Source organism: Solea senegalensis, linkage group LG2 (assembly GCF_019176455.1).
Source record: "Solea senegalensis isolate Sse05_10M linkage group LG2, IFAPA_SoseM_1, whole genome shotgun sequence".
Taxonomy (NCBI): domain Eukaryota; kingdom Metazoa; phylum Chordata; class Actinopteri; order Pleuronectiformes; family Soleidae; genus Solea; species Solea senegalensis.
Window position 1 is genome coordinate 19,538,110 of NC_058022.1, and position 21,429 is coordinate 19,559,538.

The 21,429-nt window shown below is 38.0% G+C and overlaps 2 protein-coding genes across 30 annotated transcripts in view; one reads left to right on the forward strand and one right to left on the reverse strand.

Annotated features, from left to right (window-relative positions):
- Window positions 1–8,773, reverse strand: part of mycbp2 (MYC binding protein 2) — a 54,610-nt gene extending 45,837 nt beyond the window's left edge. For 24 of the 25 annotated variants that reach the window (XM_044018304.1, XM_044018301.1, XM_044018288.1 and 21 more), the window contains exons 1-2: window positions 8,040–8,773; window positions 5,263–5,338 (exon numbers count right to left, since the gene is read on the reverse strand). In XM_044018304.1, the coding sequence (XP_043874239.1) occupies window positions 5,263–5,338; window positions 8,040–8,335 (372 nt within the window). In that variant the 5' untranslated portion in view covers window positions 8,336–8,773. The remainder of the gene's footprint in view (window positions 1–5,262; window positions 5,339–8,039) is intronic. The other variant, XM_044018322.1, reaches the window with a different exon arrangement.
- A 3,237-nt stretch (window positions 8,774–12,010) lies between these two features.
- On the forward strand, window positions 12,011–21,228 carry scel (sciellin). 5 transcript variants are annotated; one of them, XM_044019978.1, is made up of 25 exons: window positions 12,011–12,092; window positions 13,377–13,414; window positions 14,070–14,172; window positions 14,295–14,357; window positions 14,509–14,580; window positions 14,700–14,732; window positions 14,976–15,017; window positions 15,160–15,195; window positions 15,280–15,354; window positions 15,476–15,529; window positions 15,796–15,858; window positions 15,957–16,025; window positions 16,118–16,174; window positions 16,263–16,325; window positions 16,582–16,629; window positions 16,738–16,779; window positions 16,893–16,949; window positions 17,036–17,086; window positions 17,169–17,219; window positions 18,549–18,620; window positions 18,711–18,746; window positions 18,961–19,038; window positions 19,353–19,461; window positions 20,676–20,778; window positions 20,876–21,228. In XM_044019978.1, exons 2-25 carry the CDS (start codon window positions 13,390–13,392, stop codon window positions 20,890–20,892), a joined length of 1,419 nt encoding a protein of 472 aa, XP_043875913.1. In that variant the 5' UTR covers window positions 12,011–12,092; window positions 13,377–13,389; the 3' UTR covers window positions 20,893–21,228. The 5 variants fall into 5 exon arrangements, with proteins under 5 accessions (XP_043875913.1, XP_043875914.1, XP_043875915.1 ...); XM_044019979.1 differs by having other exon boundaries at window positions 16,121–16,174; XM_044019980.1 differs by lacking the exon at window positions 17,036–17,086.
- Window positions 21,229–21,429: the final 201 nt, after the last annotated feature.

Consider the following 21,429-nt stretch of genomic DNA (forward strand, 5'->3'; position numbering starts at 1 on the left):
TATTATAAAGGGAAGCCAAGTAAGGTTGATCCCTAACAAAATGCATATTTTGTCATATTGCGTTTTTTTATAAACAGCAATAAAAGAACTGTTACTAAGATCAGTTCTTAATAGCCCCTGACCAAATTACATGCCAAATTGTCAAAGTAAGTGTGGTAATTACTCATCTGGTTTCACAAGGCAAAAGTATAAACAAGGCCAAATATAAACCTACGGGACTAGCCGTCTATTTGCATGAATTTGTCTTTATACACTTTGTTCCGACACTGTCTTCGTGTTTAATCACCGACAAAAGTGTGAAATCAAATAACTCTTAATTTTGCTTTCACTCACTCACTTTTATAAACCGTAAACCATTTGAAGATCACCTCAACAAAGCTTGCACCACTATACTGTAAATTAGATTATCCAACATTACAGAGAGTGTGGTATGTTTTGTAGACAGATATGACATTGTGAAACTATACTATTGAAATGTATGATTTATTCATTCAACACAGAAGCTATGAGGTACACTTTTACTAGAGTACAATGGCCACACAGTATGTAAGATACCTTCAGGTTAAATGGGTAAAGGTAAAGTTAATATGCAGTGTTATATCCTTGTGTAAAAAAACAAAATACCTCAACTGTTGAAAAGAAAATGGATATGAGGCACAAATCAAACATGGACAGATACTGAATGTAAGAGTTGAATCCATTGCTACTGCTCTTTGCTAAAGCTCAGGGTTGATGAAACATTTTTGTAAGGTGTCAGTAGTTAATGGTGCAGTTGAAGTGTGAGATATTGTAATATCCAGTCTACCCTCACTGGTATACTGTAAATGAGATGGACAAGCCAAGAGGGAAAGTTTACTATACAACCATTACAGAGAAGCTTAAGTACTTGCATCTAAATAATCATTATGAAAACACGAACTACGCTCCACAGAGAAATTTGAGAAACGTTCCCCTTGTCACTCACTAAGCAAGGACTTTTTTCTTTTTTTTTTTTTAAACTACAGTCCTGAGGCAACCTCTACAGACTCATATTGATCAATTGTGCTTCTCTTGCAGTGCTGTGCTTTTGGCATCACAATCATAGTGGGTGATGTCATCTATTAGGGAAGAGGGGTCATTCATTCTCAGCTCAATCCACTGGGGAGAAGGATATTAGCTTCCCTCTCATCTAACAGTGCAGTATATTGGTCTTTTGCCTTGCTGCTAATGTAGCATTTGTGTACAAGTGATTGCAACACATTCACAAAGGAACAAACTGTCTGGAAAGAGCACTTATAGAGCAAAAAAGCCTTATAAACCCATATAGGATGTAAGAGAAAATGTTTCTACAAGGAAGATAAACAGAACAAAAGGGTGGAGTAAACACCAATGTACTGAGATGGGAAGCTCTGCATTTCTGGCGAACATGTACCAGAGGGGTATCTGCTAACGATTTGTGTGCTTGCTTCGTCATGATATTTTGGTCTCTGAATTGATGAGTTGAGGAAAATCCTTCTATTTGGTGTGCCACTATGAGGTCAAATACTATATTATTATAATGGACTGTTGTCTCCTTCACGAAATAAGAGTAAGCATTATTGTGAGTCAGAAATAACAAGTTAAACAACACATGTGTAATCCTTAAGAGAATCAGGGAGTCACCCTTACACAAACATTAGTTTGGACTAATAGAGTTATTTACTATACCCCGATTAGTAACCTCTGCTCTACACTCTAGCTACTCAAATTTGTCCCACAACAATACAATAAATCAAGAGAAATCCCACAGTGTCTCTGGGCTGGTGGAGAGTCAAATAAAATCCATCAGCTGTCCTTGACAAGCAGTCAGACTTCGCCATAATATCTGTAGTTTTGGCTGTGGCTGTGCATGTTCCTGCCTCAAAGCCACACAGCTTGTTTCAACACATCGGTTATCTGTGTACCTGTCATTCTGAAGCACATGACATGTATTGCATGCAAGTTCTCTGAGCAATAAAATCATCAGCATGATGTCCAAAGAGCATTACATATCAATATGACACCATGATGCAAATATCAAAGCATCATCCCAGAGTTAAAACGTGATGAAGGTTAAATTATAAACCAAGGAATTATTTTATGAGTTCAAGTTTATCTGACAGGATAATGTCAGAGTGGTTGTCCACTCAAGGTGGGCAAGACATATCGTCCAAGATAATATTGTGATTATCGTTTTAAAGATATGCAAATTGACATTGAATATTTAAATTACTTGGCTAAAAAAAGATTAAACACACACATGTCACATTTCACGTATGCTTGCAGCAGAAGCCCTCCTCGCTGCTGCAGCAGTGAGCAGGATTCAGTGTCAAATGACCACTAGTGGGCCTATGTGATCACATGACCTCTCTCCTCCCTGCCACACATGTTAGCCATGTGTGGTTATGCTAATAGGGAGAAAACATGGAGACAACAAGTCTTTGAAATTGTTTTATTATTTACTCTTGCTTGTATGCTGCACAAGTTACCTTACAGCAGGGTATCTGAATGATTACCCAGAGTTCATTGTGTCGACACCATAGTATAGTGTTTTCACCTAAACAGTGTGTCCATTGATAAGCAACAATTAATGACAAACAATAAAAATCTAATTTTAAAAGATATCTAGTACTAATCGGTTTTGTCAATATCCTTATAATATTGAGATATTGCCACATATCTATATGGCTGAACTAAAGTAAATCACTTTCCTTCTTACCATAGCTCATCTGATGGTTTCTCTCTCGTCTTTGAGACTCTACTTCGATAATGACTTAATGGCCATGTAAAAGCTTTAGAAAAGGCTGGCATGGAGCCTCTGACCACAGTTAAGACATCTGCACATTTCAACTCACTGCTCCCAGTGCAGTCCAGTCACAGGGTAAGTCATCCATCTCTAAAGGATTGAAATGTGAGTCTTTCCTTCAGAGAAAGTGATGCTTAGCTACTATGTGACTCAAAATGAATGTCAATGCTACTACACAAAGCATAGCTTTGAAAGAAAAAAAACGTGTATATGTACTGCAGGCAAGAAACTTGTTTTACAGAGGTGGCCATTTTGTGCCGCCATGTTTTAAAGCAGACCTTATGGATGTGCAGTTTGAACAAGTAGCTTACTACACAAATGAAGAAGACCAGCTTAACCAACATAAACCCAAATGTATAAACCAGCAAAGAAGGACGAAACAGCAGAAAGGGTGGAGAGAGTTGGGAAAGAGTGTTTTACGTCCTTTCTGGCATCTGAAGGCCACTGTGGTTCCTTAACGTATTGCAGAAAAGGAGTAAGCACAAGTGTGAGAGCCCTCTATTTGCTGCACACTGAAGTCTCACCATTAGAAGTTACCAATTCTTAAGCAGTACAATAACACTAGATAAAATGACAATAGTCACTTCTGGGTATTAGTCACCCCCATCGATTATCTAAACTGCTTTTCCTTGGAGAGTTGTAAGAGGAGCTGGCGCCAGTCCCAGTTGATATTCAGTAAAAAGCTGGTTGAACAGCCTATCACAGAGCCAACATACAGTGAGTGACATGCTTCCACACTGACACACACACATACAGTCAATTTAGAGTCTCCTACTAACCATACCTCCCTATGCATGTCTTTGGGTTATGGGAGGAAGCCGGGGAACCCACACAACAATGACAGACACAGGAAGAACAGGCAAAGAGGCCCCAGTCAAACCAGGACTTCAATCAACAAGCTTCTTGCTGTGAGATGCTTGTGTTAACTGTTACTTTGCCCCAGTGTATCTATTACTGAAAAAGAGTGATTCTACATGATTTAACTTTGTAAAATCACATCATCAACCTTGACTCATTCTCATCAAATCTGCACAATGTTAATCTTAGTTACATTTTTGTGCCTAACAGCTCTCGTTTAAAAAAACCAAGTGACAGACTTACAAGTTACAAAGCTAAAAAGATATCAAGAAGTCAGAAATATCAACACATTTTGAAAAGTGCTGGGTAAGCCCAGCACAACAGGATATCTAGCACAACAACGGACATTGTAAATCATGTGAAGACTATCAATAAGCCATCTTGCAACTGCTTGAATGCTGCATGTTTACATCCCCTCCCTGGTGACATAATATTAACTGTTTAGGCTAAATCATTTATCAAACGAGCAGTCAGTAGGAAAAGCCCAACACTCCAAGTCAGCTCACTATTTATTTTCCACTGAATGTATTATTTTGTGCCATTATGTTGTTATAATAATTATAGTTTTAGAAAAAGGTAAATAACTCATCTGCCTGCATACAAGGCATTACATAACTCTGTTCATTAGGATGACAAAGTGTTTATGCTCTGTCTTTTAATCTGACAACACTTTCAAAGGTTTAGAAGCACAGACTCGAGACAAAAGAGGGAGAAGAGACCCTTTGAAATCTCACTCGTCTGACTATATCAGAGTGAGAGGCATAACTGCCTGTGTAACTACCCGTGCTTTCATGCCTGCCTGTCTTGCCTACCACTGTATTCACTGTCTCTAACAAATAATATCTTCTAATGTTCCAGGACATCAACTCAATGAGCGGGTCACTCTTTGTTAAATAACTCAGTCCTCCTCTGCCACTATCACATCTCTCTTGCTTCTGCCTGCAAGTTGCTGCAAAAAATTGTAATAAAGTTAAATCCAAGCATTGACTAACAATATTATAGGGCAAGAAGAAGAAAAACAACAAGAACTCACTAGTCACAGTGACTCACTACAGTCACAGTGGATTATTTTGACATAATATGAGGATCGACTGGTATACAAGTATACAAGAAAAAAAATAAACAAAACTGCATCCTCTGATACAGACTAGGTTCCTGCTTTGAATGAAGGAGGACCGTTGCCGTGGAGATGTGGAACACATTAGGTCGCTCAGCAACAGGACATCGTGCAAAAGCCAGAGCCACTCCCATTTCTCACATTCTGCCTATATCCATCTCTCCAGCATTATGTGAGGATGAGCTCCCTGACACCTGACCAACCCAGCCAATAAAAATAATTGTCACCTTTTAAAAGAGAAAAAAGCAGACATCTGTTTCTATGAAATTGTTAAAGCACTGCTACACCACATATGTGTGGTTTGAAATGCAATAACTTTCATAGTGTGATCTTGAAAACGTGGTAAAGGTTTAAATGCAGCTCTTGTACAACATCACCTTGGCCTTTCAAACCCTCAACGAACATATTCATAACAGCATCTGAAGCATGACATGAATGAAGTGTTAATCTGTGTGTATTTATTTGACAATAAAATATCTCTTACCTTTGTTCTTGATTTGACTTTTGACTTGATTTTCTGTCGCCTTTTCAGTTTCTTCTTACTCAAAGCCTTCTTCCCCCTGAAAGTAATGAGTGATCACTTAGTATTGCAATACATACTACATGCTGAAGTAAAAGCCACAATTAATCACACAGAACAAAATGTAGTTTTATAATATCACAATTAACTAAGCCAAGTCATGATGTAAGAAAAAAATAATTCTATAACTCATTCAATTGTAATTATTATTAGTCTCAAAAAAGTACAATGTTGCATAAATCTCTGAATGTTTTTTTTTTTACATCATTTTATTACTTTAATTTAATTTCCAGTGGTTCGTCACAGGAAAAGTTGCTTCATGTTTCCTCAAGTCCCTCATTCAACTGTTGCATCTACAAAATGTGAAACTGTCAAAATATCTTGTTATAATTTTCTAGATACCAAGGTGACCTCTACTGATGTCTTGTTTGTCATTGAACAGTAAAAAAAAAGGAGAAAAAGGTTTTCAATTTACTCATGCACAGAGAGGCATTACATTGTTAAAATTATTACACATGCATTAATACAGTTGCACATTAATTAATTTATCCATTAACTAATAATTGTTGCTCAATTTCGTCTGCTGTCTACATATTATCCACATGCAACTCATTCCTCTATCAGATAAAGAATGATTGGTGTCATGAGATCAATATACAATGATTTATTTGAAGAAGATTAAGTTGTTCTTGTGTCGTCTGTTGTTGTCTTTTTGCTGATTAGTATACACATATACACATAAATCAATAAAATAAGGCTTTGTGGTGCTATGATGCACTGACCTGCAAATCATTTTTGCATGTTTAAGTCAAACTTTACTGTTCTGTTCCATTTCTGGCAGATGTCACGGCTTGCAAATGTTTTTTTAATCAACTCAGGTCTGGGTTTTTTTCTTAATTTAGGAGTCTTCCTGAATGTTTCTTGTAGATAACTTCAACTTCTGAGATATTCTGAGGTTGTTTTGCATATGCATTCAAGTAAGCAGGTGGACCGCAAGGCCCATCCCTAAACCTATAGCAGTATGATGTATTGGCCTTAGGGACGAACCCAGCTTCTTGTTGGTTTCACTTTCCTGACGTGCTGCATTAAATTTGCATCAACAACTTATACTGTACTATACTAATATATGGCTGAATCAAATCCCCCCTCTACATATTCCACACGACCACAAACCAGGAGTTTCACCCACATAATAAGTAAGGTGCTAAAACTTTAGTATATGCCACAATAACAGTTGGATTATGTTTCTCTTTTTTGTAACATCAGACAACAAAATGTGAGTGCAGCAGGAGTTGTGTTCATTGCCCATGCTTCAATGGCCCATACTTGAAGCAACTGTACTTGATGGGCTGAGAAAAACAAATCCAGGAGGGAGGATGCTGCGACGACACAGCTACTTAGTCCACAACCTGACCGGCCAGAATGACGTAACTGTATTGACTGCAAATGAGTTCATCCACCTCCTAACACATCCTCTCTCAAAACATGTCTGACATTACCAGAGCACTAGTGTGTGTGTGTTTAAATTAGTCATGGGACAATATGAGGTTTCATCTCACAATTATCCTGGGTAAAACTATTTTAACTTGCAATACAATTATATCTGTAAAGGTCCGCTATAAACTCTGACAATGGCTCTTAAACCAGTTATTATGCTTTTTTGTGTTGTACTCCACCTACAATTGGTCCATTAGTAAGTTTATTTTTGTAACATTCGTATATTTGTTTGGTGATGTCAGTATTTTTGTAGCACTAGTAAAATCCATTTACCTATATCACTTTCAGAAAACGTGGTATAGTAATGTTGAGAAAAATAAATGACTAAAATTACAAGGCTGACTAGAAATACGCAGGCTCCCCTTCACAATAATTCACTAGTATTGTATCACGATGCGTGATAAAATTGTATAGTTTGAGTGCACATCACTCCCTTATTTGATCCAAGTAAAACTCGAGATGTTAACATAAGCAGAGAAAGGGCTGGTGCTTTTTTACGTATTTTGTGGTTTGCTAGCTTTCTGCGTTCTTTGGTTTTCAGCGGGTTGGCATTGCGTGATATTGCATTTAAGCTTCCTTTCTGTCAGTGCCTTCCTTATTCCGCTTGCTAACCATAATGTGACGCCTTTGGCATAATATGTGCGCTGCTAAAATTATACATAACATGACAGTAACAATGATGCGTGTTGGACATGTCTAACGAACGAAATTAAAGCATTATATTACACTGTTTACGTTCAGCCGAGTAGCAGCTACTTACTCATAACAAATTGACAATCTGCTGCCATGATGACAGTTGTCCAGCTAGCTTGTTTTTGGATTAAAGGCTGTATAATTTTTAATTTCCCTTCATTGATTCATTCAGTGAAACAACGTTTATAACGTCGAGAGGGCAGCAGTACTGAAAATACCCCGCGTAGAGGGTTAACAAATGTTAGCTTAGCTGTCACGGATAAGCTAGGGAAGTCAAAGCCTAAATGCTACCTAGCAAGGTGGCTCTCTTAAAGAAGTTGCACACTAACCATGCATCAAAATATGGGTTAATAGTAAAGAAAACAATGGCCAGCGTGATAAAGGTCAGACTGAGTCATGAGCCATGAATATATCTTTTACATGAATGTTGCTGGTGTTGCGACGTATCGCTGAGCAAGGGTTAATGTTAGCTTAGCCCAGTTAGCACCACAAATGACAGCCCTGCTTCTTACATTATCAGTATTAATTAATTTCACACGTAAATCACACACCTTCCTTGATTTATCCCTTGCTCTTTGTCGTTGATCGCTGTAGTATAAATCCGTCTATATCTTTCCGCCAGAGCTCGTCCTGAGAGTAAAAGCTGGTACCGAGTCCGACAGTCCGACTGGGCTCCTGGTGCCGGACAAGAACCCATACCCGAACCAATAGTGGAGAGATCGGTTCCTGCTCCAGAAATGACCCGGACACCCAGCCCCATCGACGGCGATGAAGAGGGTAAAATTCCACCACCAGCACCAGCACCGTTGGCGGCGGCGGCCGCTGCCGCAGCAGCAGCACACATCATCGTTTTGGAGAACAATGCATATATCACTCAAATAATATCACGGCTAGACGATATCTAGCCATCAGAAGGAATCTGCTTGTCATCAAAGCCGCCACATGTCACATCAATTGCCCATTCCGAGTTGCACAAATACCACAATTAACATCCACGGTGATTATGAGCGCAAATAGTAGCCAATCTGGTGGCGCAACTACGGTCTTCTGATCCAGCAGCCACAGCGTCAATACGGTGCTCGTCGCCGGGACAATGTATCACATCGAGCCTTAACACAATTTCTTGACAGATGACATAAACGGCGCCGCTCATTTCCCAAAAATCCGCCCTAAAATATCTTTGATTTCATTCGCTCCTTGATTATTTCTTGACCCCGGAGAGGCAGCACCCTCAGCAGGGCTGCCATCTTAGCTCCATCATCATCCTCCCCTCCCTGCCTGCCTGCCTGGCTCAGCCTTGCGTCGCTAGCATGCCGGGATATTTTCATACGACCAAACCGAGCTATCATTGATTTATCTAAACAATGACCTCTCACTTTGCCACAACGCATCTGGTGTGTAGTTATGTTAATTATAGACATATGTCTGAGTGAAAGAAAGTATAACAAATAGAGGGTTGCTGTTTTGCAAACTGTGCACAGTTTGCACAATGTGGACATTTAAATTGCAGAGCCCCTCCCAGTTTGAGCTAAAATTGGCACACTTGTGATGCTTAAAAAACGATTAAATTCTGTTAGAACCCATTAAGAGGAGCTACCGGGAACAATGTTTACTGTTTGTACTTGTACTTCCTTGTCCAGTGACCACAGTGTATCAGATGATGTCCTTTGATCATGCATCCATAAACATGCCTTATTTTACTACTCATATAATACAAGGTCTGCAGCCACCTTTTGATTTAATCACTGTTGTGTGAATTGTTATAGCAAAAATTCCAAACATACATTCAAAGCTAACTTAATTACTGTGCTTAATCATCAAAGTTTTTTATTAGCTCAGTTGCAAAGAGGAATCCTTCCCTCAACCTCAAAGTTGTCAGAATTAAAAATTTTCAGGAAGAAAAGAGGTTTCTCCATTATGATGAATTAAGAACACATTTACTGAAATGTTCTGGTGCAAATGATGATGACAATATAAGTTTAGTGTCTACCCATGTGCCTAAAGCCTGGAAAAAGCCTAAAAAACACCAGTAATGCTTATTTGTGTAATATTATCTGTGATATATATTCTATACTGTATCTTGTTTCTTAAATTGGTGTCTTTGTAAGCTTATTTGACCTGGGCATATTTTCCATGCATGACATCATTAAAATGTAATCATTCACTTCATTCATCTTTTTATGGCTGTAATTCATATAAATTATTCTGTAATTTGTCTGCATTTAAACTATTTTCTTTAATTTATATTTTAATATTTTGTTATGTGCCCGATGCCATGATGCTATAATCCAAAAATATTCCAGGTTTTTCAATCATGAAGCACATATCTATCCATACGTCCATCCATCTATCTATCTCTGCCTTAAAATTTAATGACACAGATACTGGGGTGCATCACTCATACATCACGCTGATTATAAGGATGGCAACATTTCATTTTTCAACTGACAAGGGTGCACAAGTGGTAGAAACAGCCAGTCTGCAGGGGAATACTGTGTCATTGAAAGCCAGTGCAAAGGTGAGCAAAGAGAAAAGTGCAGATGCCATGGAAATAACATAAAATGTATTATATACTCATCAATTGTACATGTGTTGTGACTTGTACAGGTCCTGTTTAAGCATATACAGTGTTTAATAAGTAGAATTTCTTGATGCTTTACCTGTTATCAAATTGAAATCTAAAGTTCTTATTTTAAGAAGTTGGTGCATGTGTATGTAGGTAAGATGTGCATGAGAGAGAGAGAGGGGGAGAGAGAGAGAGAGAGAGAGAGACCTAGTGGTGCTTTATTGGCTGTAAGGCTTTGCAAAAGCCCAATGACAAGAGAGGGGTCGGTCTACAGTCTCTCCTCATAGCAACCCAGGAAGCATCTGCAGATTATCCTGCGCAGTGTCACAGCCCTACCATGCATCACTGATGACAACTGACTCTTCACAGCAGAATTTACACGCATTAAACTGCAGAATTGTATAGTTGGGTTGTCAGTTTGAAATAGTGTGTGTGGGGGGGGGAAAGGAGTTTAGTTGAAGTCTGTTGTAAAAGCACCATAAATGTGCTGGATAACAAACTGCAGACATATATATTATACCTCCTTTGCTTAGTGGGTTTTACATAGAAGGCTGTATCTTAACCCCTGCTTGTCTGACCTGGTACAGGATGGATGGAGAGATAAGGGGCTGTACCTCTGTATATCTCAAGAGGATGCCAAAGGTCAGGGAACAAACATGAGCTGAGCTGGCAGAGGAAAAACCGTTGGCATGAACACATCCAGGAACAAGGGCTGGTAAAAACATATGCAAAGGTTGTTGGACTCATAGGATTGTGATCAGCTGTCCTGAGCAGCTCCTCATTTGTTTGTTCAAATGTGTGCCATCCAGCTGAAGTTTTTTTAGCTGATGAATGAATGAGAGCAATGCTAATATGCTGCATTTGGGGTTAATTGTGGTTATTTTTGATGAGCACATTTCTGTCTCATTTAAAGGTTAATTGAATGAATGCAGAAAGTCTCCATGTGGTCACGATTGTTCACGTAAAAATGCTCTATTATTCAAATCAGGTAAGATTTTCCCTTACCTGTTATTACTTATCCTGATGGGTCACTCGCCACAGGGAAGTGTACATTCCTGTCATTCTGTCATCATGACTAGGAGAGGTTCACTTATCAGTTTTGTGTCGTTACACCCCAGCATGCTATGCACCTGTCATACCTTTAATCATCAAGACACGGCACTCCCTGCAACTCAACGCACAGTCAATACATTAATACACAGACAACATGACATGTAAAGTTTTAGTCAAAACATCAAGCATTCCATGTAATGTAGGACTGACTGTGTGTATATCCCATAGTACTCCTCTTTGGATGTCATTGGAGTTCGCTCAATATTACTATACATGGTGTTAAAAAACATTGATTTTATTCAACGTGGATGGTGTGGCAAGACCTGCCAATGCATCAGTACTCACCTCAGACATTATGAAATTCATGAAACCTCAACAAGACCTTTAACCTGCGAGAGAAAATGATGTTGAAACCACCTTATCTGTCAGCACGTTTATTAGCATGTGTGTAAAAGTCCACTGATCGCCAGCCAATGTATTGAAAAGTCTGCTAAAATGCAATGTAACACTTTCATAGCATATACTATTATATATTATTAGTATACTAGTGTACTATTAATATTATCATAATGTATTTGCATTATGTTTAATGGTGTCTCAAATAAACTCAAACTAAGTCAGACAAGATAAAGACAAGAAGCAACCCTACTGCATTTTTGCAACTTTGCTTCCCTGACACCTAAGTTGAATTACAGGTCCTTCAGCACCACACCCAAAATACTTTTTTTTGAGAAAACAGAGTAGTAATAAGATGTGAATGGTGATGATGGAAAAAAAATCTCAAGTGTAAGGGAGAGGCAGAGAAAGAGAGAGCGTAGTCTTTGATTGTTATGTGAAGCCACACCTTTGGGTGGCAGTGAAATCTCCTCCCTCTGCGTTAAAGCACAAGGAGTGACGGGGTGTGATTGCATACCGCAGGTTGATAGACAGGTGTCCAGACGTGAACTCTGTTGTGCTTGTGTTGTTTGCTGTGAATTCAGTGGAGGTACGTAACCTGCCAATTTTCAGTCTGTTTTTTGCTTGTGATTACAATAATGTGATAGTGTTCTTGGAAAAATTATAATTTTATCTCTGATAGTTTGTTTGACACAGTTCTGGGCTGATGGCTACTGAATAAGCACATTCAAAAACAAACGATGGTCAATATGAGTATGGAAATGCATGTCTTACGAATACACTAATAGGGATACACATATAACACTAGGATTTCCTGTCTTTTTTACATGACTTGATATGGACTGAGGGTTGTATAATATTTATTTTATTTTTTTTACTTTAGCCTGTACAGTGGAGCATGTTCTGTTGTTTCCTGTTTCCTAAATGAAATTACAGAGAATATTTCTGATTTATAACTATAAATTGTTTTATTTCAAACGTTTGATTCTACTGGAACTGTCTTTTAAATGATCACTCTTTTTTGTTATATTATGCCTTGGGATTTTAATGAATGCCTTGAGATTTTAAATGCAACTCTGTGATTGTCACAAAAAACATTTTTGTTGTACGACACACACAGTGTTTGAACCTTGAATCTTTAAAAGGTCTTCACAGTTTACTTTTTCCAAAATTACTGTCAAACCCAGTATTTCAGAAACCTCCAAGAAAATTCATGTTTTGTGTCTTTCATTTAAGATATATGTGTGTTTCACATGGGCCAGTCTTACATCAGTTAGTTTAATTTAAACTTACTTCACACAAACACAAATTCAAAAAAGTTTTGGGCAAATGCAAGCAGTCAGATAGTGAATTGAGCGTGTAATAATTTGGATAAATGCTTCATTTACAGTTCCTTTATTTTTCACAACATTGTAAATGTCCTCCTCCAGGCTTTGGATGTGAAAGTATTTATTCTGGAGTGTGCAGATAGTGACATGGACATGATCTTTATTATCGCTCAGTTAATGGCACGTTACAGGTCTCTTTTGCTGACAATGGTGTGTTTGAAGAAGGTGTGTAATGGCAGGGGGGGGGGACGATGCCCTCATGTGGGTTCAGATCTGGACAAACCAGTTTGAGGCCCAATCAGCAGGTCTGGGGTTGAGCAGAGTTGAAATGCAGGGACAAGCCCGACTTGACAGAAACTGAAACAAATGAAGACAGAAACACTGCAGATTTAAAACAGTTTACACATTGACAGTGAGTTAAACTTCAACACACAACTGGAACTGCACTGTGTATCAAAGGTCTCAGTCCACAATACCACCTAGTGGACAATGTACTGTAGTTTCATGTTGTAATGAATTCCTCTCTTGTTCTTTTACACCCGCAGGTGAAGTTACAAAATGAGCAGGTATTCATACCAGTCCAGTAAGTACTGACAAAATATCCAATTATAAAAATATTAAATAGACTGAAATGACACATTCTGCCAGAACTTCTTATGCCGTACATGTACATTGAAGGGTGGGGGAAGGAGTCAATATGTAGACAATAAAAATATTCAGTTTTCTCCCCCAGAACCATGATATTAACAGCTTGTTTACCTCAAAAAAGTTTGAAAGTTGTGTTTATTGGTGTTCTGCAATCCATGGTTTTGAAAAGACATTTTTCTGTTTTCTTCAAATGTTCATTTGAAGGTGTTTTGAGAGGTGCTATTCATTTTGGTCCAGCGGGTTATTTTCTTACAGCACGAGTTCAGTGAACACTGACGAGGCAAAGCCAAAACAATAAAAAATAAAATTACTTAAACACTGTATTTTCTACTTGGCCTGACTGCATTTATTTCATTATAAGCAGGAGCAGCTAGATATAGCAGTTCAACTAAATTAACATCATGTACAACTCTCCCATTCAATGTGGATAAATGTCTGACTAACTGACGCCTGACATGAGCATTGATTTTGGAGACTTGTGGGTTATTCAGTTGAATTGTGACAAAAGCACATTATCCCAGCCCTAATGTAGATGTGTTCACTAGTGTATCGACAAGTGGACTCATGGCTTCCTTGACTTGTGCCTGCAGAGACCACCAGCTCCAGTCAGCCGGTCGACAGCAAGAAGTCAACGAGTCTCCTGAAAGACAACAGTTGGATCAGAAGAAATGACGAGGAGGATGATGATGTTGAGTGAGTTTTTTGTCGTTTTAAACCAAAACAGTTGAAACACAGAAACTCCATACCCGATATTCCACTAGAAGACAGTTGGTAGTGTAAGTGTAAGTAACTTCTTACCTTTCTTCCTCCTTCAGCCGCGACCCAAACTTTGGCAGATCTGTTCTGAGCCACTACAAAACCGGTGATACTGTAACCAGGTAAAGCGTATGGGTTTTGTTAATCTGCACATCAAAGAAATGTCAAAATAATGTAAAGCAATGGTTTACTGTGGAGAATGGGTGTGGTGCAGAGGATAATTAGAGTCATTAATAATTTCATTTAACACATTTTATTGTATTTTGCTCATAGTTCTGATGGTGAAGAAACAAAAACCACCACAACCATAAGCAAATCTTCGTCTGTGCATGCTCTCTCTCAGAGGTATCGTTTATATAAATCTATTGGTGTCTTTTTTACTAATACAAGTATGTATACTATAATATATATATAAACATCATGTAAGTAGATAAGAACATCATTTGTGATTTTGGTTTTTGCAGATTCAGTGGACAATTTGATACACCAAGTAGCAGGTCAGTGTAGTGTGCCAACAGTATTTTACTTTTTCGCCTTAAAATGTATAGAACCATCTTTGCCATGTGTACAAGTGCATGTTTCAGGGTTGATTTGGAAACATTCAAACAAAAAAATTCATCCTAAGAGATAAGGAAATACATGACATAGCGATTAAGATACATATAGTTAATATTCACTCCAATCCTTTCAGTTAATTTAATCAGTCCTGTGATTTAACAATACCTCTCTACTACTGGCAGCACCCTGCCTTCCAGCAGGAGCTCATCCACCTACACCAGAAGGTATCTTTGCACAATAGCACAAATTGTGGCACAATATCCAGTGATTTGTTTTACTGTTTTATGTAAAGCTCCATGTATTACACAAAACCCACCAGAGCAGTTAGTTCTTATGTGTAACTTTGTGTTTATCATGTCAATACAGCAGCAGGACATCTGTCACTGAGGAACCAAAGACAAGGTACACAAAGAAAATACTTCAAGCCAACAAGTCAACATAGTACAGTGAAGCATTTTCATAACTTCTGTTTGCCTCCTCCTTCAGCACCACAACCACTACTTTCTCCAAAGATGGAAATACCACTGAAACTACCACCATCACCACCACCCAAAGTGTGAGGTAAAAAAAACATCTCTTTTTCATCAACATGTACAGTATTATCACATACTATCACATTGCACATTGGGTTTGTATCAGATTAATACTGAAAGTTTGTTTTTTGCATATCTTCTGGGATTAGATCCCCCACCAAGACTGATACCTTCAGTGAGCGGGTCTTGTCTTCAAGCAATAGGTAAAAAACTATTGTCTCTGTGGATTTGTCCAATGCAAAAATAGACTTTATGTAATGCGCATTTCACAGATATGTACACACTCTACAGCATAATGTTGTTTCACTTAATTAAATGACTGTTGATATTGTAATTGAGGTATTTTCCACTGTATTTTCCAGAGTTTAGTGCAAAAGGTGATTCATTTATAGAGACTTTCGCGAGACTTTATTGATGTTGGCTGGATCTGTGTTTAAATGAATTTTTTGAAATGGATTTTTTCATGCAGATACTCAAGTTACTCACCTAACCGAACAACAAAAGTGACTGAAACAACCCTTTCCAGCAATGAGTATGATATTTCCCGTGTGTCACCAAATATCAGAAGAATTCCAAAATGAGCATCACCTACTGTACACTTAAATCTGTTTTTGGTCAATATCTGTGCAGTGCAGAGGACAAACTTTTTGACACCCTCATCCCCTCGTCCATCAGGGATGATTATTCACCTACAGACAGGTGATATTTTTACATGTTGAACATAGAAAATTATATATGTTGTTGATTGTAGTGCCAGGGCATCAATACTTGTCTTTTTTTTTTCTTGACAGTAGAAAATCCTACTCTACAACTGAGACTGTGACAGTGCGAAGCAGCAGTGATCTCAAGTGAGTTCCATAAATGACTGTGACACGTCAGACCTTGTAACTAAATGAAACTATGTTAATTAATTAAGACATCATTTATCCTCTGCAGTGCTGAGAACAATCTCTATGATACACTCATTCCCAAAGCGATAAAAGATGGCGAAACAGAAAGGTAATGTTTGCAAGCTCTATTAAAACCTGCAAAGTGGCCTTGATCTCACCGGTAACACTAAACATAACACATTACTTAAAGCTTATCATAGCATTACAAGAGCAAAATAAACAGTTTCTATAAATGTTAAGTTTGAAAATGTACTTATATAGCTCCATGTTTCTTAAACTGAATCACATTTATTGATTGTTATTGATTATATATATATATATGCATACATATACATTAAAATAAACATGTATTTGCTTCACTGCAGCAAAACAACTGTCACCAGTAGTGAATGGAGAAAAAGCAGCACTAATGGGTGAGTTACAACTGCCAGAACAACATGTGCACAATCACCATGACATTAAATACCAGGAAATAAGATGAAAGTGTTCTCTATTCTCATAATTCTCTCTTTTTTGCTCAGAGATATTACCAAAACTACACGCACCTCAAGGACTTCCTCTTCGTAAAGATTAACCTTTTACCAATCTTTTTTTAAAATAAAAGTGCTATAATAATATAATATAATGATTGCTCTCATAATCCCCAATATTCTAAGAATAATACTTTTTTTTACAGAGCTGAGGATGGACTGTATGACACCCTCTTGCCTATGGGCATTAAATCTCCTACCAGGTGAGATTCCTCAGTAAACAACCTTTCACAAAACAGTCGTGATACAAGTTAGAGTGAGTGAAACTGGAATTTGTCCTTGCCACAGAAACCTCAAGTGTCATAAAGACTGAAAGTGTCACAGTGGACAGCAGCACAGGGTGACCTTTAGAAAGACATGTCTAAGAATGTGCTTGATCTTTGCTCAACTTATTTATCTCAGCTTTCTTTTGTGCCGTTTAGAGACGAAAGCCCAACTCTGTCATCACCATCCTACAGCAGCAGAGTCAGCAGGTAAACATATTGATTCTGTGCTAGCAATAAGTCAAGAAGGTAAAAAATAACAGGCGTGTTGATATGTTGGAACAGTATCAAATATTGTCAAAGAAATTAATCTATATACAGCCTTTTAATTTGTTCCTCATTTTGAAATCTTAGAATAACATAATAGTGTCCGAACAGGAGCAGGAAAAAGGAAAAAATCCTTTGGTCTCACCATCAGAATGTATGATTGAGAACAATAAACATACATTAACAAAATAAAGATTACATAGTAAGTCTCTCAGGACATCAGTACATTCATTCGTTTATTCATCCATTCATTGTCTAACACATGGGTGTCAAACTCATTTTTGTTCAGGGGCCACATACAGCACAATTTGATCTCAAGGGGGCCGGACCAGTAAAAATAGTAAAATAATAGCATAATAACTTATGAACAACAAGAACCCCTTTGTTTTTTCTCCTTTGTTTTACATTTACTGAAGGATCATTTTACAAAACATGAAATTTCTTGAGAAATATAAGTGCAATTTCAACAATATCATGCCTAAATTTACTATTTACACAGCACACTGGATCTGTAAAGGCACAAACATTTAGTCACGGGTATCTGGAGCATTTGACATTACGTTTAGATTAGTGTGAAATTTTATCAAATTCATCCTGTGGGCCGATTGGACCCTCTGCCGGGCCGGTTCTGGCCCCCGGGCCTTATGTTTGACACCCCTGGTCTAACATGACATAAGACAAAAGGAGGGGGCCTGGACAGGTCACCAGTCAATCACAGGGCCTATTAGTATATTTATACCATAATATCCAGCTTACACTCAGTTGGTTTATCACAGTCATTGCATTGGGGACAAAAGAGCCTTTATAAATCTCAAAGTAAAACATGTCTGAGATGGTCATAATCATCAAAAATGAATGTAAACAAGTTTCTGCTGTAAAAGATGACTAGACAAAAAAGGCTAAATTTAAAACTTTGAAAAGTTAAAAAAAAATGACAATGTGAAGAAAACAGTCAGAATAATACAATATTAAAAATGTATAATAATTGTAACAAGCAGCATTGAAAATGTGTACAGCATGTATGTGAGATACTTTTGACTATTTTGCAAAAATATTCAGCAAAAATCTAACAGGAAGCTTTTGGAGGTATTTATTGGACTCCACTAGGGGGCAGATTTCACCATTTATCATTTATCATCAAAAGTTTTAAAACCTCACTTCTACTGCCTAACATGAATTCAGATAAATATATACAGCATATGAATATATGAATGAATATATATTAGATACAGGTTGTATTGAACTAATTGTTTTTGCCTTTTCAATACACAGGTACAGCAGCTCATACGGTGATGAGTCTCCCACCACCCGCACCACCTCTTACACCATCAGCTCCAAGCCCAGGTACACATTTGAAAGCTTTCATTATCTCTGATACAGCTGTTATACGCTCTGGCTTGAAGTGTTTTAATTCGCTCTGTTTTTGCACCCCAGTGAGGATTACAGCAGCAAGACCTACTCTTACTCCAGGTAAGACCTTGTAATGGTGGATTTTGGTTGTTTTTGTTGTTTTTATAAATCTCATACGTGAGCTGCGCTTCACGTTGTGTTTGTATAGCTATAAATGAAATATCACCAGTTTCTGTACCTCATCGATATATGAGATTATATGGGTTTCAAATTGATGTGCATGCATTATATGAAATTAAATCACAACTCCAGCTGATAAATGTAACTCTAACAGCAGGTCAGATGACAATATGGGAGACTCAGTCTACTCTAGATCATCCTCCACCAAGAGTGTGTATGCACCTCCTGAGCGGTAAGAAAAGGTTCTCTTTGAACTCCTACATGCAGAAAAAACATGATAGTGCTAAATGAAAAGTTTCTCTGAAGTTTGTGTAATTAATCCTGAGGAGAATAGATGGCCAAGAATAAACCAAATATCATGGATACATTCACATACACATTGAATATTATCTCAGGTATTAGGTCTTTACAAGCATTTTCCACCTACATATTACATAATATATAAGAGTTTGTGAGTTCAAACTACAACTGGGGTCAAGAATGACTCTAATATATACAGTACGCTTGATGTTTTAAAAGGCTTCATTAACTTCTGCTCCATTGCAGGACGGTTCTTGAGAGAGACCTGTGCTCTTCCTGCCGTAAGCCCTTCACTGGTGATGCCAAGATGGTTCTGGATGACATGAGGATCAACTGCCACGCTAACTGCTTCAAAGTGAGCTTTTGTTCAGTGTTTAACATTATGAAATGCTCTATTTGTACATGTGTTACTGTCACTTCATTAATCTGGAAGCAGCAGTGTTTTAATATTGGGAGCTGGTGACCTATAGGATGAGATGAGTGTTTGTTTTAAACCACGTTATTACCTAGTAAGGCTTCTGCTCAAGTACGGCAATGTGACGACTAACAACATTAACAACGGCAACAGTTTTACCCAAGTAGCAACAGTTCAGGACATCACCCATAAGAATCCATACTCCCGTTCTGAAGCCTCCAGAATCACAATTAAGCCGGTGCCATGTTGATGTTCCGCAACCAGAAGTTCAGAGGCATCACCTGCAACCAGGCTTCTAGAGGACATTACTAGCTGTCAATCACACTGGTGTCCCATCATATGTGCTGTACTTCGGAAGATAATTTACAAAATTGAGATCATGTTCAAAAGACACAATACGAATGACTGAGAGACCATTCACTTCCACTGATCAGTAAATCAAGTCAGCCTTTTTTCCATGGATTTCAAGTTGTTTTACTAGGGGAAGCACTACATGTACATGGCTACAGAAGGAAATCCAGAAGACTACGTCCACATTTTATATACTGTCTTTTGGTTTTATCCGAACGTGGAATCCAGATTGTATCCAGCTTGATTCAGCTAAAAAACACGAAAGAGAGATTTTATCCAAAGCTCATTCAAACCACATATGGAGATGGTTTTGAATGTGATTCTGGTCAGATTTTTACACATCTGATTCAATCTAAACGTCTCAGTCGCTGAGATAGGATTTCAAAGTGTCTTCTGAGTCACTCACAACATGACTCAAATGACAACAACAATGGCATAGATCTCCATACTGGCCTAAGTGTCCAAGTCAGCTTTGACAACATGACTGTGTGGACTGTGATGTTAAAACACGTTATTCTCTGAGAAGCTCCACATAACCTACACCTGAGCAGAGAGCTAATCAGATGGATTGAAAACAGCTGAGAAGGTGTTCACAGTCATCGGCTTTGCTGGAAGAGGAAGGTCACGTCTATTTGCATTTGATAGCAAAAGTACAGTGGAAATGGCCGAAAAATTAACTCAAATGCAGCATTTGTGCAAGTGTGTTTGGTCAAACTCTGCAACATCAGGATATAATGTGGAGCTGTGCAGCTGACTGTTCAGCATGTCCCTCTATCCTCATGTGTTTGTTTGTGTTGGAACAGTGCGAGGTGTGTAACTGCAGTCTGGGTCATCTGAAAGCTGGGGACATCATGTGGATCTACAAACGAATGGTGCACTGTGAGAACTGCTTTGAGGTCACCAGAGGTAAAGAGAAAAAAAACAGTAACTTCATTAATGTACTTATATCCTTGAAAACACCTAGACTTTGACAGAAAATATTCCCCTTCTCCTCCCTATGCAGATAAGTGGCGACGCTGAGTTTCCCCCAAAACTTCCCATGGAGATACAGCAATAATGATCAAAGATAAAATTATTAACTGTTAATAAGCATGTTTTGGGTGGCACTGATTCTCCTCTATTTCAGTTTAAACAAGCTGGGGGATATTAATCTGGGTGTTTTGGTAAATAACTACTTTGAGTGGCACCAACTATTGCTGCTTTGTATCTGTGTTGTTTTTACTCTATCATAGGTGGGAGATAGTCTTTCTGATAGAATACTGTCTGTAAGGAGACTTTTGTGTGATATATTGAAAAGAGATTGGAATATTTAGGGCCGGGGGCTTTTTCTGTGTGCAATAAACATTTTTATCTAAATGTGTTGCTACTTTTGTCATATAAATATGCAGTTTTTTGCTGTGAAGGAATATTTATCACAAAGTTAAGGAGTATATCTCTTTTATAAATTAAAGTAAATATAATGTTGGTGATATGCATAAGGATGTATGACTTTTCTTGAAGATGGGGGCCATAAAGGGCCAAGTATATACACAATATTGTTTTTAGTGAGGAGCCTGT